Below are 17,158 nucleotides of genomic sequence, written 5' to 3' on the forward strand. Positions count from 1 at the left end.
ATGTTGATTTGATTGTCTCTCCTTATCTTGTGGATAAGGACTTTCTGGATGTGTGATTCTACTCTCCGTGAACACTGAGGCTGGTGTCGCTGTGGCTGTTACTGCCTCTTCCTTACCACCTTTGCCTTACAGATTTCCCAGCGTGTCTCTTGCTGTCTGTTTGCCCCAGGCCTTTTTTTAGGGATCATCTGAAACTGATCCTGTGGTCTTCAGATGATAGCTAATTTTTCCTCTTCCTCTGCTGCTTTTAGGGTGGATTTGTTTGTTTGTGTATTGTCACACTGCAAGGCACAGTAGGGAGGTAATTGTCAATCAGACGTACTATAGATTTTATTATTGATCACATTGTGCAGTAACAGTGGGATTGCAAACTGAATTTTAAGCCCTTTAATGTTGCTTCACTGGTGATGGCTGCTAAGTGATGTACCGCTACTGGTATGTCATACCCTGGGACTTATTTTGGGTTTCTTAGACTTTGGACATTCCTGAAAGTTTAAGTAGTTTCTGGTGATAAAGCAGTTTGGAAACTATTTCATTTCTTTTTTAGTATATTGTTTCCGATATTGTCTTTGACCTGTTCTTTTAATATTATACATTTTCTCTGCAGTGGGATGCAGGTACAGCCCTAACAGTAGTACCTGTTTTGTGGCAGAGTGAGATGTTCTGTCTGCACCTGAGACTTGTCAGGGAAAGCACCAGATATCACCAAAAGTCTGTGCTGCAGGCATAGCAGGGCCTCCAGCTATACCACCCTGAACTCAGACATAGCAGGAAGGAAAACCCTTATGTCTGTGGTGTTCCAAATAGGTGACATTTAAAATATACTATATATCAGTGCCAATCTTCACATCTTTCTTGCCATCAATTGTTACAGTTCAAATGTTTTCAGTTTTATTTTTGAGTATACCATGGAGAAACTTCAAGCCAACTTCTGTGCTTGTGTCCTTAAAATTCATACTTCTGCTTTGTACTCTGACATTTTGTTACCAGCATACTGTTTCCTTCTGTTTGGGTGGAAATTATTTATAGGTACAAAGAACTCTGATGTAACTGTACGTGGTATATTTCTTCAAGGCTGTCATACAAACTGGGCTGTTAAAACATAAACTACTTTCACTTTGTACGTAGAAATATCATCTGAAAGAAGAGGAAGGATAAGCATCTGAAATAGCCTATTTTAAAGGGTTTATCTATTTTGTCCCATTCCTTAATTTTCTTGATTTGATCCACTGTATATTTAATATTTGAAATGTCATTGCAAGTTAAATATCTAATTGAATACTTTTTTCCAAATATTTTCACTGTCCCTTTTCTCTCTGTAGGTGGAAGAAATTGTTGATATAGGAGCATTTGCCCCAGAAGACATTCATGTTCCCAAAATCTATGTTGATCGTCTGATACAAGGAGAGAAGTTTGAGAAGAGAATTGAAGTAAGTGGCTGAACTTCTTGGTCACAACGTGTTTCAGCTTGGGGTATGTTTTAGAATTTACAGGGTTTTTACTCTAGCCACCAAGTCTTAGCACCAAGAAAATAGTGTGAGAAAGACCTGTCAAGTTTCGCTGGGTACTGGAGCTCAGGTAGCTACCAAGGTAGTTAGTAATAAGGCAGGGGTCTGAGAATTGAGCCTTGTTTCTTATATCTCAGCCTCTCTGTTCTTTCCCTTAATAATTTAGAGCAACTGCCTATTGTTGTGGACACCTTTAACGCAGTTGAAAATTTGATAGAAAATGCTACTTCATTCTCCTTCCTTCTCTCAGTTCACCTTCTGTATACACAACAAAGGGAACACCTAGACTAAGAGCTGACTTTGACAATTAGATGCTTTCTTTTCTACTGGAGAGCTTTTGACATGGTCACGTAGGGCCAGTCACGGGCCTTGTTGTGCTGTGTATTGAAGTACATTACCTTGCAAAGTTCCTGGAACCTTTCTTTTCTTTTCTTTAATCAGGAACTTTTTTAGCCAGTGGCATTTCTGGTCTGAATAAAAAATGTCAATGGCTATTAAAAATTGCAGCAATAATATTTCGTCACTGAAAGCATCCAAGGAAATTATGGTTATGTAATTGTTTTTTGTTTCTGTGGCTTTGCCTCACTCAAGCTATGTCCCTATGTTCATTTTGGTGATGCGACAATGCTCTTGAGGTGCAATTGAAAATTCTTTATTTCTCCTGTGTCTCCATACTCTGGAGGTGGGAATTACTCAAAATGTCATCAAAAGAGCCAGTGGAGGGGGAAATTTACGACACAAGGAAAAAGATATAAAAAAAAATAAAAGGTGCATAAAGGAATTGTAATAATTAAATTTGATTACTAAAATCAAGTCACAAAGTCCTAGAAAGTCATACAAGGCCTTTTCTCTGAATACACTCTTTTATGAATGTTAGGTTTTTTTCCTGCCATCTGTTTATTCTGCAAAAACTTATTGCATGTTTTTGAGTATTTGACTGGAAACAGATGTGTCAAACCTCTTTTTTTTTTCTTTTTTTTTTCTTTCTTTATTCTTTCTTTGGTCATGTTGTGTTAGACTGCAATTAATGGCCTGTTTCCTTTTTCTGAATGGATGCAACATCTCACAGAAAAGCTTTTAGCTTTCATGAGAGAAATCCATTTTGCATTTATTAAACTGAGGTTCCTATTGCAGTTTGGTAGTGGTGACTGCCAAAGTCCAGGGAAGACTTTTATACAAACACCTGATTTTCTTTGGCTTGTCTGCGTAAGTGAATACATCTACCTACCTTCCCTATATGCTTAGGAAAAAAAGGAAGTGAGAGGAGAAAAAGGAAAGCTACAATAAACTGCACAGCAAAGTTGTAACAGAGATTAATTTGGTTGTGTAATTTTGAAATTCTGGCAGTGTTGCCTCTCATTAATAGAAGTATAGGAAGGAAATGGCAGATTTATTTACTCTTCCATAAAAGATTATATATGAAGGAAGTGGCTGTACATAGGAAAGCGTTCAGTATGATAAGTGGTAAGAGGGGAGATGAGAAATAAAGAGAATAAAGAAAATCTAGTCTGTCATAATTTTACTGGCTTTAAATAGCAGTTCCTGCCTAATTTGGCTCAGACGTGGTCCTGTTAGTGCAAGTCATACTGTCTATCCAGCCTTCTTTTTTGCTGCAGAAAAACCCTCTGTGATTGTTCTTACTTTTTCCATAACTTGCAAGTGAAGCAATTCTAGGGAAAATAGCCAAGGCATAAAAAGAAAGTTGCTGGGAAGTGTAAAAGGATTGATACTGACTGTTTCTGACTACCTAACAGGAAAGTGAATCCCAACATGGGGGAAAAAAGACACTGCAAAAAGTCTTCTGTGGTGATGAAAAGGAGCAGAGGATAATTTTGCCTGATGTGTTCATTATGGCCTGAAGTAGGACAGGATGTGATGACACATGGAGGTGCACGACATGAGGTTGCCCAGAGCAGTTTATATGCATGGGATAGGTGTGCAAAGAATAGAATCTATGTAAACAATAATTTACCAAAAAGGTCTTACAAACTTCTTGAATATTGTGGCATTTTCACCTACGTGTGATTTAGAAAGCATGGACTTAATGCCAGGAAATCTCAGGACACAAGTTCAAGCAGATTTGTGCAAGATTATGAAGATATATGTTTGAAAACTTATTTGCTTAGCTCTCAGTATCTTTAGATGACTGGCACTTGTCTGTCTCACGTGTATAAATCGAGAATAGCACCACTGAATTGAAAGAATGCAGAAGGAGAGCATTTGAGACAGACATTTTACAAGTCTATTTAGGTATCTCTGAGATAATGAATCTCAGACTTGCTAGTATTTGCACTAGTGCCTGGTGCCTTCTTAACTAGTTGCTTATGTATCACATACTCTCTCAGCCTTGGCAATACAGACAAAGAAATAAGATTTTGCTCTAAGGCTATCATTGGGGATATTTGATGAGTCCGCTGGCTTAGATAAGCTTGAACTGATAGAATTAAAGGTCGATTTTTGTAGAAGATGGATAAATAACATTATTCTTAGATCAAGCATGTCAGTGCAATCACAAACCAGGCTTTTGTGTCTTGAGAAGCAAGAATCTGGATTCTAACCTTTTCTTATGATTACTTCTTCGTTTGCAGCGCTTATCAATCCGAAAGCCTGAAGACTCAAAAGCCAAACAAAAACAAGGAGACAATGTGAGGGAGAGGATCATCAGACGGGCTGCTTTGGAGTTTGAGGATGGCATGTATGGTATCCTTCAGCTTTGCTGTAGGTTAAAGTGAGGACTCACTAGAAAAACAACCGCAGCTGTTTTGTTTAAAACATGCTCATTGTCCTTCCCAGAACCTGGGATTCTCTCATTGTATTGACAATATAGATTGGATGTTAAGGCATAAGGTACCTGGAGTTTTTATCCAGGCATATCTGCAGAGTTTGTTAGCAGTTGTATATTTTGCAAGAATTTCTTGAAGAAGTTACATACGTTGGAAATTAAGTTTACTTGCACTGTGGGTTTTTTATCATGTAAAGTATTTGACACAATGCAATTAGACAGTCCAAATGTCAAAATAATTCATCACAAATGTGATGCATCTAACTAAAAATGAAAGTATTTGTGAAGAGAACAGTTCTAATCTAATCGTAGTACAATGATAACTTTTTAAAATTTACTAGTTTGCAGTAAGTGTGTTCCTGTTTATGCCTTAACCACTTCTCTTCAGCTAATCTGGGTATTGGAATCCCACTCTTGGCCAGTAACTTCATCAGTCCAGACATAACTGTTCACTTACAGAGCGAAAATGGTGTCCTGGGTTTGGTAAGAATATTATCTTGGTCATTTACTGCAGTGTAATTATCTTGCAGTGCATGGGATTTATTTCCCACTCACCCCCAACCTGATTATAATTTTACTAAAAATCATATTCAAATATATGCCATATTGCATGATCATAAAATTCTCACTGTAGTGAAGACAAGTTTTTAAGGAAATGCTCATTTCAGGATTATAGTGCTACTTTGCTAAGTATGTTCTTAAGTACACTTTTTGCTGGAAGGAATCAGTACCTTCAGTAGTTTGCAAGACCAAGCCTTGTAAGCTTTATCAAACATAATTTTAAATAGAGCTTAAAGTGAATGTTATTTTCGCTGTCATATGGCTTTATGAAGCTGCACCTGCATACCTTTTTCTGAAAAATGTCTGCCACTTAAACCAAACCAACCCGTGGTTATTTAGTCATTCTAACAGCCTCTAACAATACGTCTGTCAGTCCTGATATGTTAATTGATGTTGTCAGGGATGTTGTTTTGCTAAAGACAAAAAAATACATGTCTGTGATGATCTGTTTTCAGTAATAGACATTAGAAATAATAAAGCAGTTATGAAATGTATCTCAAAAGTATTTTAATATAAAGCTGACATACGTCTGTGTTGTTGTCAGGGTCCTTATCCACTTGAAAATGAGGTAGATCCAGACCTGATTAATGCAGGTAAAGTCTTCTAAATAAATTCAATTTATGGGAAATGATTATTCATTGTTAATCTAAAAATTTTCTTTTGATTCAGTACTTGAACACAGAATCCTGTTTTATTTACTTATAAATACTTGTCTTCTTTTAAGTGAAGGTTGGTTTTGATCAATGGAGATGTTTAGTATTCTATTGAGAAAGCTTACGCTTTGATGCATTTTAGTCACTACTGAGGGAAACCCTCTTCCAGGCCAAGCAGTTAAGAGTCAAAGCTTCCTTTTCAGAGGTGAGGTTGTTCTGTGAAGCCTATACATGAATATGGATTTGTTTTCCTGCTACTTTTCACCTTGTGTCTTCTAGAAAATGGCTTTTAATGATTTATGTTTGGGACAGGTTTTAAAACATCCTGTGTATAATGGCCTGGTTTATTCCTGGCTAGTGAGTTGCCAGAAATGCAGCTTGTTTGCATTCGGAGAGCGAGCGGTAGCCAGGTCAGGGGGAGAGAGCTCCCCTGTTGGGACCTGCCATACTGGAGGCTCTGCTGCAGGTGGCTGCTCATTGATGTTAATGGCATAGGTTGTAGACCCATAGCTGGCATCTTAGAGTTGTGGGTTTTTTTCTATGGAAAACCTATGGATTTTGTATTTTTTATTTATGTGTACATATACATACATACACATATATGTATGAGTATCTATGTATGTATCTGTATAGACAGAACCTTTCTCAGCTGCTATTAGCAAGTAAAATTAAACTCTGAAAAGTCAAAGGAGATAGTGCACTGACATCAGACAAGCTTTTAATTTAATATCAGGTGCAGTCCAGCAATTGTTCACTGACTTGAAACATTTGCTATCTGGTTTGACTAATTGGTACTATTATCATACTGCCCCTGTTTCAGTATTATGTTCTAAATAAGGAGTTATTTAAGACCATCTTCTGATTTGAAGTAAGAAATTTTTAAGGAATTGAGTCCAGCATCTCACCAGTAGCTAGATAACTGTTGTGATACACTGTATGAAGGAAAATGCCAGAGGCACATGAGAGCTGTGTTAATTCTTGAATTGAAATTCATGTGCGCTTTTTTTTTTTTTAAAATTATTGAAAGTGACATTGGAAGGAAAAAATATTTAGAATCAAAAAATTACTATAAAAGGTGAAATTATATGCACACATATTAGAACTTAAATTCTGATACAGATGCATTAGAAAGGAACAATTTAACAGAGTGATGATTGAAAAAAAGTATCCAAGAACTTGATAAAAACTCTGAAAAATCACTGTGCTTTTATATGGATGTCAGGATGATCTTGAATTGTTGTTTATGGTTGATAAATATTTCTGAAGAGATAATCTTGCAGGGATGAAGCTACCATAAAGAGGTTAGAATGCAACATGGAAATCAGATTATTCTTGTGTTGGTACTTCATTGTTAGGCACCTTCATATCTTCCTCTGAAGCTGCAGTAGACAGGACACAGGATAGGTGAACTCCAGCTCTACCACCAAAGTTATTATTGTTATCATTGTTGAAACACACAGAAGCTGCTAAATCCCTCTGACACTTAGTTGGATTAAAGCCACTCTGGGTGCTTTCCAGCCAAATTTAAAGAAACATGTGAAGAAAATAGAATTCAAATGGCAAAAGGAATAGGATTTAATTCTGTTTGCATTCATAGACTGGAATGGTATGGTATCAGCCCCCAAAGTCTACATTTTCAAAATATACTCCCAGTTCGGGCTTTTGCCAAATTCGTATCTGCAAATGTAATTGTATTGCTCTGGAATATGGGGGCTGGGGGGAGGGTGCCCCATTTTCTGAATGTCTCACATGAAGTTTATCTTCACAGTAATTGAAAGGTAGACAAGTACAGACTTCCTGAGAGCATATTCGAGAAGTGGGTAATACAGTGCTCTTGGTACATTATTCTGTGGTCCTCAGCCTGTGCCTCTTTCTTCTCAGCGTTGCATTAGCTTGTCGCTTTATCCCAGGGTTCTCACTCCATGTTGCTGCTTGTAGGCCCTGTTGTCTCTCCTGCTCCCTTGGATGGGTCCCTGGTAGGGAAAGACAATTCAGCTAGTTTCAGTGGGTCTGGATGTTTGCATGGTAAATTCTTGTGATCAGATTGCAAGACTGCTTGTTTGGCCTTAATTCTGTACTATTTTTTGTGTCAAAATTTAATTTCTGTAAAATGTCTTGGCATATAATATACATCAAGTGAACTCAATACATTAAAACAGGTATCTGAGATCTCTTAACTTTCCTACAGTGTTTCCTTCCTTTTTCCAGTCCTCTTATTTATTTTTATTGCCTATTTTTCCCTGTTTTCTGGGAACTGTTTAATGATATGTCACTCTTGTTCCCCCTTTGTTGTTACACTAGCTTTTTCTTTGGTTAGTCTTCTGTTTTGTTTTTTTTTCTTTCTGGTTTCCCATGCTTGGTTTATAATTTCACCTTTGGCTGTGTTTCTTATGCCTTTCCAGAGGTGCCCTGTACACATGGTTGTTGCTTGGACTGATTCCAAGTGCTCACAGGAGAGGAAAGAGAGGGCTCTGGAGAGAGTCAAAATGAGACACCTCCGTGTGTGCTGCATGGCTTGACCCAAGAACTGTGCAGGGAACAGTACAGCACACAGAAGCACATTCTCTTTTGCACTTTAACAAAACAAGACTAGACTAGATCTGTGATTTATTTTTCTGTGTTCTACATCATTATCAGTCCAGACTGTTCAATGTGGTCTGCTCACTCTTCTTGCAACCTCCCTGTCTCCTGAAAGTGCTCTTTCTCTGTTTCAAAGGAGAGCTACCTCTCACTTTTTCTGTGGCTAGAGCAGGAAGCTGAGGTCCACAGAGATTTCTTAGCCTCTGGTGTCCATGATGTCTTGCCTGGAACTGCTGGAGATCAAAGAGTGGGCAATCCTATCATTAAAAACTGTAACAAACTGCTTCACAATTCATTATGATTGATTAGGTTTACGTGTGACATAGTAAGTATAATCAGGTCCATAGTTGTACAGAATCCAAAGGAATTTGATAAAAAAACCCCTTATTTCTTGGTTAATAGCTGTGACTTCATATGTCAAAGAGACGAAATACATACATACTATAGCTTATTTCTTTTACAGGTAAGGAGACAGTCACTGTTCTTCCAGGTTCTTCCTATTTCTCTAGCGATGAATCATTTGCAATGATAAGAGGGTATGTAACACCACAAACCCTGATCTTTTGAAACCTGAAAAGAATAAACTGAGTCAGTGGCTGAACTCATTAGTAATTCTTTGAAATGTGGTTAGCTTCTAACAAGCAGTAAAATGATCATAGCCTTAATCAGGGATGGTTTACAGAGGATTAGGTCTAGCAATTGGAAATAGAAAAACACTGTAACTAATAGATACTGTAGTGATGTTCATGTCTACCACCACCTGGCCGTATATAAACACGTTTATGTTTTAACAGCTACTTTTTGGTCATTTCCAAGTATCTAATCTGTACTTGCACTCTGTATACTCTCTTTGCTCAGCTTGCAACTGTGATCCTCATTCCACCTCCCTAATGGAAATTCACCGTCTGCACCTGTTTTTTGTTTGTTTTTCGGGAAGGAGGTTGGATGCAAACAAACACTAAATCCTAATGGCTCTGAGAGATAATGAGTGCATGTAAATATGTGAAGGAGTGCACTTAGAAATATGAGTTCAGAGCTGATGACTGTGCATGCAATTAACCAAAACCAGACAAAAGTAATAATGTTTTTGAGGCTCAGTAGGCAGACAGAAAAATTTGCATTAGCAATAGATGTAGAGGGGAAAAAAACCCCAACCACATGTGTGGCAAAATGGTTGCTACCTCTGTGGTATGCCGCCGTCTTTATATTTATGTAATGAGAATGTGAACAAAAGCTTGTTAAGATTTGTGGGATGTTACTTGAACATGATATGCTAATTATGCACTTTCTGTTGCCAGAGGCCATGTTGATCTGACAATGCTTGGAGCTATGCAGGTGTCTAAGTACGGTGACCTCGCCAACTGGATGATTCCTGTAAGTAGGTTTTTGTACTACTGTCAGTGCACTGTATTTAGGATAATATAAATGTAGCTGAGGGTCAGGCAAAGGAGAAACGCTCTGAAGGAGAACAGCGGTTGCGAAGCTCAAAGCATTAAAATAGAGGATATGTGCGGCTTTAAGGTTAACACATTTTCTTGTGTACTGCTGGCACCAAGCAATCAATTATCAGGAGTCAGCCCTCTAAAATTATGCTTACGCTAAGCATTGTGAGAAACTAAACATGATTTATGTAACCCTTTTCCCTCCTCTTGGGTCTGTGCCTTTCAAATGTCATATTTTTTTGCTGAAGACTGATGCTTTTTCTTAAGAGTGACAACTCTTGTACCTGGAAGCAAGAACTTGAAGGAAGGTGTAAAATAGCATGTAGCTCATTATAAAAAAATTCTGCATTATTTTTCTCAGTGTTCTTGTCAAAGGATCACAGAATTGCCATTTTGCATACATCTAGAAGGAAGCGGTACTTCAATATAACCTGTTCCCAGTATTATTTAAGCAGCTGATGACATTAAGCCATTCTTTGAACACAGTTTAAGATTTAACATTAAAGAAAATATGTATCTTTCCCATGGTTTAGAAGTTTGATGTTTTTAACAGCTTTCAATATGGTACTTTCTGATATGGTTTGTATCAGAGATGTCTGATATGGTTTGTATCAGAGATGACTAAAAGCAAATTTTCTTTTTAGCCTGATTAAAGTGGTGCGGCATATTTCTATCTGTCTGGGCAGTGCTAAAGGTCTCAGAAAAGTCTTTGAAAACTGAAACCAGGGTAGAGGAGGAAAAACACATGAATGAACGTCCTGTCTCTTGGAGAAGCGTTAGTTGAGCCCAGACATCTGTGTGGCCTCTCCAGCAGGCCTGTGAATGCGCAAGTCATGGAGGACAGGGTCTGTACAGGCAAATGTGTGAGAAAGGGTTATCTGAAGGGCAATTCCAGGTGTCTGTGTCAGCAGTTGTAGGGGATGTGAAGGGGTTATGGGTAGGTTGGAATATGACACATAGGAGATAAATACATAAGAAAACAGTCTTCCTTAGGTGTTCTCACAGCACAGCCTGGTTTTATGGCCACACACATGAGAACAGACAGACTAGTGATGGCTAGATGTTTTCAGTCCCTACTATTACAAGTGCTCGCTTTTTCAAGACTGTTATCTACTTGCAGTGTCATCCAGTTAATACTGTGAAAAATGGGGTCTGAAAGTTAATGCTGCTGTTAGTGCCTCACTGTGGGATCCTGTGTGTGCTCTTCTATTGCTGTTTTATGTCTTTTCATAGAACCCTGTGTTTTAAACATAATTCGATGGTCAGATACACTGTAGGAGTCCAAGTATGACATGCATTAAGGTAATACTGGTTAGCTTTGCATTATCCAATTCCAATTTAATTTTTGGCTTGAGTTACAAGAACTTGTCACTAGAATCCAAAATATTGAAACCAGCCTCTATGGAAGAACCCCCCCACACTTTGCAATATAAGGGATAAATCAAATTACATTTTTAACCCTAGGTTTGCTGTTTGAGCCATGGAAAAAGTGTGATAGTGTAAGTTTTCAAGGAGTTGAAACCTCAGATAACTAAAATCGGAGTTTACCTGAATTATCCATGGCTCTGTATCTCAATCACCCAAACACTATTTATATATTTTAAATAGCTAACTTAAAAAAACATACACTTAGTAAACTGTATTTTTTTCCAGATGACTGACGTAAATAAATGTAAGTAATCTACACTGTCGGTCCAGTACTGCAGATATATGTCACTGAGAAGCTGAGTGGGATATTTTTTCCTTCATATCAATCTCAGAGCTGCTCTTTTCTTCTACCGGATGAAGTAGCTCTTTTTTTGTGAAAGCACTTCCTTCATTAACTTGTTGTGGCTCTGATGTCTTATACAAGTAGAAATTACTTGCTTACATAGTGGCTTTTAAAAATAATTCTGAATTTTTACATTCTCTGAAAATTTTGAAGATGGATTAGAAAAAACATGTAAAGGTAAGCTGTTATAGTGTGAGCTCTTTTTTTTTTTTTTAAATAGCATTTAGAGATTTTCTTATAGGCACACTTCAAGATGATTTTAATGTATACAGCTTTTTATTTCAATTGTCAGATCAATTCCCGGTTTTGTTTGGCTGGGTTGCTTTAGACTGACATTCTCTTTATGCTTTTGAAAAATGAGAGTCACTGTATAAAGATGTCCCCAGACTATCCTTTATATTCAAGATTACTTAACTCCTGAGATTTTCTTCTTGACAATCCTTGGGTCCTGAAAAAGCAGTGTTAAATTTTTATGTATCTGATAAAGCCGTCTGTGTACTCAAGCTGTTTCTGAAAGGCGTATTAGAAAGCAGAAGAGCATGGGTTATATTTTAGGTAGGAAGAATTGCTTTGTTTGCATTTTTGTTGCTTTTGTAAATTGAAGCAGCAAGAGAATTACTCTTCAAAATACCCAAGTGAACAAGTAATAACCAAAGTTTCCTGCTCTAAAGCATTCCTAGTAAACCAGCAAAAATGCACCTCTAGTGATAGCTCACAAAGCTGAAATGTCTGAAAAAAGGCACTCCTGAATCATCAGTGGATAGATTTTAATTCCAAAAAAATCCCAGTAATTTCAACTGACCATATTGGTATCTCAGGATATAAAATTTCATGCAGTTGCATCTGTGGTGAATCTAAAAGCTATTCACTAGACAGTTCTTGAAAAGCAATGTCATGAGCCAGCGCAATTTGCCACTTGTTTTCTTGCTTAATTTCATTTTACCTGGGGTCTGTTTTTTGGGGTTTTTTTGTGTTATTTTTTGGTTGGTTGGTTGTTTTTTTTTTATTTTATTTTTAAAAAGCCCATTGTGCTTTATTGCCAGTTTTATTCTTATTTTGACCACCACTCCCACTGTCTTTTTCTAGAACTTTGCTGCTGTGTTCCAAAGCTTTTTAGCAAGCACTGTTTGGGGTTGTTATTCATTATAGTACTTGTAAATAGAGTTGCAGGACTTTTTCTTTTAAAATTAAAAGTTGCTGTTAAAGTCAAGTGTATTGTCATTTTCTCATGCCAACTTTTGGTGTTTTTCATAGTTCTGTCTTTTCTACATTTGACAAAATTAGTCACGCTTAACAATAATTTTCTAAACAAAGTATGTTTTGGTGTTGTTTAAGTATGGAATCAAAAATTTAAATTTTGCTCAGGGTACATACACAGTTACCTTTAGAGAAAAAGGTGAAAATCCAACTTCTGCTGTATTTATGTAAACTTAAAAATCAAGATATTTTCCACAGACGTTTTCCCAGTATATTTAGTTGACTGTCCAGAACTTGTTTGATTCTTGTTAGCATCAGTTTCCAAAGTTATGTCACAATTGGAATATTGAAATTGCTTATTTTGCTTCTGAAGATACCTCTCCATTCTGTTCAGCTCCAAATTTATGAATAACATTTATGCTTTCCTGTTTTGAAAACATACAATACAACTTTGGATAGCTTTGATTGGTCTTTTTGTGTACCCTTCTACTAGCATACACCGTATGGGTCCTTGTGAGTTTTTGCTATCATCATTAGCCACTCTTACTAACCTTTAGCTGTCTGCAGATTTATTTTTCAGTGACATTGTGCCTACTTGTAAGTAAATACACCTGATGACACTCCATAAATCCAGATGGGAGCCTTTCCAATCAGCAGTTATTTCTCTTTGGTTACTTTGTTTTGAGATCTATCGGTCAGATGATTTTTAATCTGCTTTATTAATGTGTTATTACTATTGTGCAGTACAGATTTTTAAAATGGGATTAACCAGCATGTAGGCATTGAGATCTTCCTCCTTTTTCTGTAAATAAGATGATAAGTTATCATCATTCATGTTAGGTTGAATTATGAGCGACATGCACCTCTTTTTAGTTACAAGTTTTTTGTGGGGTGATAGAAAGATTGACTTTGCTGAAAGCTCATAGTGTAAGAAGACTCTAAACTGTGTTTTACTGAAACATTTTTCACTTAGCTTTGTGTTTAGGTTTGGTTCAAGTATTTCTTACACGCTGTAGCGTTTGGGTTCTTGGATTGACAGTATTCACCATTATTTTAGAGGCAAGTAATAACTCCAGATTTTGTGTTTTGAATAAGTGCCATCATGAAGCTGTTCTTTCTGTCCCATAAGAGCTTGATGACACTTGAGGCACAGTGCATGCATGCGTGTATTTACTTGCACTTACTAGGAACTGAGCTAAGGAAGGCTCATTGCAATAATTACAACCCTTCCTTTGCTCTTATCTGCTAATTTCTAATGGAGAGGAAAATCCCGTGAGTAAAGGAAGATGAGGGTGAGAATATTTTAAGTACATGCTGTAAACAGTGCTGTTTGCTTAGGCAGAAGTTACTTCCTAAACGCTGTCATTTATTGATAGTTTTACTCCATTAAGCACTACTACTTAATGGCTTTTTCTCTTCCTCCCTTTGGTATTTCTCCAACTAACAAGAGGGTTTCTGGCGAGGGAAAGGAGAAAGAGGTAGCAAATTTCTGAGGAGCACCTGGAAACAGAGTGCCGCTGGGAGAAGGTGGCCAGGAGAGGTGGCAGAGAAACACTGAGGACACAGCCATGGAGTAGGGCAGACAGGCCAGAGCAAAGGGGAGCCTGTGGCTGCTCGGAGCTACTGGATGGAGCCACGTTTTACTTCCTGAGTGAAGGATAGGTATCTGACCTATCTGTGTCTCTCAAGCTACTGTCAGAAATTGCTGCTAGCAGGGCAGCTTCACTGCATCTACGGAACAGCAGCATGAGCATGCACTGTCGCAGCAGTCCTGGCTCCTGTGGCAGTTTAAATTGTCTCACTTGGGATTTTAAAAGTTGTGGGATTGACTGCACATCTCCCTGCCTGTATTTACTTTGTTTGTAGTTCCTTTCTACTGGTGACTTTTTGAGAGTCAGAATAGGAATATTTTATTAAACAGTTCCTGCTGCCCTTCTGGTGGCTACAGGTTACTACAAAGTACTGCTTTATTTTCTACAGCCTCCCTAATGGAGGGTACATGACTCTGGTTGTTGTTGTGACATGTATCAGAGGCTTGGCATAGGTCAAAACAAAACACCAGAACTTCTGACATGTTCCCCTGTGACACCAGGGCCTCTGTCATCTTAATATACATTTTTGAACATCCCTTAGTCATTAAACAATGCTAATAATATAACTACTGATATGGCTGACATGCTGTACCAGCAGAAAAAAACATTGAACCAGTGGTGAGGAGCCCTGCAGCTGAAAGTTGATGAATATGAAAGAGCAAAATGGATGAAATGTGTGACATCACATTTCAGTACCTAGAAACTTATTGCAGGTGAAAAGTAAAATTATGAACTGTATCATTAATGACAGGGTAACATACTCAGGAGGACCACAAGAAGTCTTGAGGTTATGCAGTGAGGAAGTCAGAAGCGCAAAGACCAACTAGGACTTAATCTGACTACTGCCATAAAAGACAATAAAAAATGTTTCTATAAATACATTAGCAACAAAAGGAGGGCTAAGGAGAATCTCCATCCTTTAGTGGATACGGGGGAAACAGAGTGACAAAGGCTGAGGAAAAGGCTGAGGTACTTAATGCCTTCTTTGCCCCAGTTTTTAATAGTAAGACTAGTAGTTCTTGGGGTAGTGAGTCCACTGAGCTGGAAGACAAGGACCAGGAGCAGAACGAAGCCCCCATAATCCAAGGGGAAATGGTTAGCGACCTGCTGCACCACTGAGACACACACAAGCCTATGGGGCCAGGTGGGATCCATCCAGGGGTACTGAGGGAGCTGTGGAAGTGCTCACCAAGCCACTTTCCATCATTTATCAGCAGTCCTGGCTAACTGGGGAGGTCCCAGTGGACTGCAGGTTGGAAAATGTGATGCCCATCTAGAAGAAGGGCTGGAAGGAGCATGCAGGGTACTACAGACCTGTCAGTCTGACCTCGGTGCCGGGGAAGGTTATAGTGCAGATTATCTTGAGAGCCATCATGCGTCATATGCAGGACAACCAGGTGATCAGGCCCAGTCAGCATTGCTTTATGAAAGGCAGGTCCTGCTTGACTAACCTGATCTCCTTCTATGTGAAGGTGACCCGGTTAGAGGATGAGGGAAAGGCTGTGGCTGTTGTTTACCTGAACTTTAGTAAAGCCTTTGATACCGTTTCCAACAGCATTCTCCTGGAGAAACTGGCTGCTCATGGCTTGGATGGGTGCACGGGTGAAAAACTTCGCTGGGTAAAAAACTGGCTGGATGGCCAGGCCTGAAGAGTTGTGGTGAATGGAGTTAAATCCAGCCAGTGACCAGTCACAAGTGGTGTTCCCCAGGGCTCATTACTGGGACCAGTTCTGTTTAATATCTTTATCAACGGTCTGGACGAGGGGGTGGAGTGCACCCTCAGTACGTTTGCAGATGACACCAAGTTGAGCGGGTGTGTTGATCTGCTTGAGAGTAGGAAGGCTCTACAGGGGGATCTGTGATATGGCTGGATCGATGCGCTGAGGCCAACGGTATGAGGTTCCACAAGGCCAAATGCCTGGTCCTGCACTTGGGTCACAACAACCCCATGCAGTGCTACAGGCTTGGGGAAGAGTGGCTGGAGAACTGCCTGGCAGAAAAGGACCTGGGGGTGTTGGTCAACAGCTGGCTGAATATGAGACAGCAGTGTGCCCAGGTGGCCAAGAAGACCAACAGCATTGTGGCCTGTATCAGAAATAGTATGCCCAGCAGGACCAGGGAAGTGATCGTCCGCCTGTACTTGGCACTGGTGAGGCCGCACCTCGAATATTGTGTTTGGTTTTGTGCCCCTCACTACAAGAAAGACATTGAGGTGCTGGAGCACATCCAAAGAAGAGCAACAAAGCTGGTGAGGGGTCTGGAGCACAAGTCTTATGAGGAGTGGCTGAGGGAACTGAGGTTGTTTAGTCTGGAGAAAAGGAGGCTGAGGGGAGACCTTATCGCTCTCTGCAGCTACCTGAAGGGAGGGTGTAGAGAGGTCAGTGTCGGTCTCTTCTCCCAAGTAACAGGCGATAGAACAAGAGGAAACTGCCTCAAGTTGCACGAGGGGAGGTTTAGACTGGATATTAGGAAATATTTTTTCACTGAAAATGTTGTCAAGCATTGGACCAGGCTGCCCAGCACAGTGGTGGTGGAGTCACCATGCCTGGAGGTACTTGGAAGATGTGTAGATGTGGTGCTTAGGGATGTGGTTTAGTGGTGGACTTGGCAGTGTGAGGTTTACAGTTGGACTTGATGGTCTTCAAGATCTTTTCCAACCTAAATGATTCTATGTTTCTGTGATTCAGGGTTAAGGCTGAGGTACTCAGCATGGTTGCCTTGGACTTCAGTGGCATAGTGGCAGAAATTGGGGGAGGGTGGGTAGTATCCACTGTAGAAGAGGACTGAGGACTGATTAAGAAAAGCGTCCATGAGGGCGGACAGAATACATCCAAAGGTGCCAAGAAAGCTGGCAATTTCGTAAACTACCAGGGTCAAAGCCTGGTGGCCAGCAGTTCAGTTAACAAGTAGCAGCCTCAGGGATGATATCGGGACTGATACTATTTAACATATCTTTTCCCTACAAACAATATAAACCAAATACAATTTTCAGCAAGAAAATTAATCCTAGCTTCGTATATTCTTCTGGTGGAGTATAAAATTCTTGTTTTGATAGCTAAGATAATGCAATTA

At 39.1% G+C, this 17,158-nt stretch overlaps 1 protein-coding gene across 1 annotated transcript in view; it reads left to right on the plus strand.

The window, feature by feature from the left end:
• OXCT1 (3-oxoacid CoA-transferase 1) overlaps nt 1-17,158 on the plus strand; it is an 89,847-nt gene that overhangs the window by 46,813 nt on the left and 25,876 nt on the right. The window contains exons 8-13 of the mRNA XM_063319478.1: nt 1,323-1,430; nt 4,097-4,208; nt 4,679-4,773; nt 5,396-5,444; nt 8,548-8,620; nt 9,383-9,458. Coding sequence (XP_063175548.1) covers nt 1,323-1,430; nt 4,097-4,208; nt 4,679-4,773; nt 5,396-5,444; nt 8,548-8,620; nt 9,383-9,458 — 513 coding nt within the window. The remainder of the gene's footprint in view (nt 1-1,322; nt 1,431-4,096; nt 4,209-4,678; nt 4,774-5,395; nt 5,445-8,547; nt 8,621-9,382; nt 9,459-17,158) is intronic.

The sequence above is a fragment of the Chroicocephalus ridibundus genome, chromosome Z (genome assembly GCF_963924245.1).
Source record: "Chroicocephalus ridibundus chromosome Z, bChrRid1.1, whole genome shotgun sequence".
NCBI lineage: Eukaryota > Metazoa > Chordata > Aves > Charadriiformes > Laridae > Chroicocephalus > Chroicocephalus ridibundus.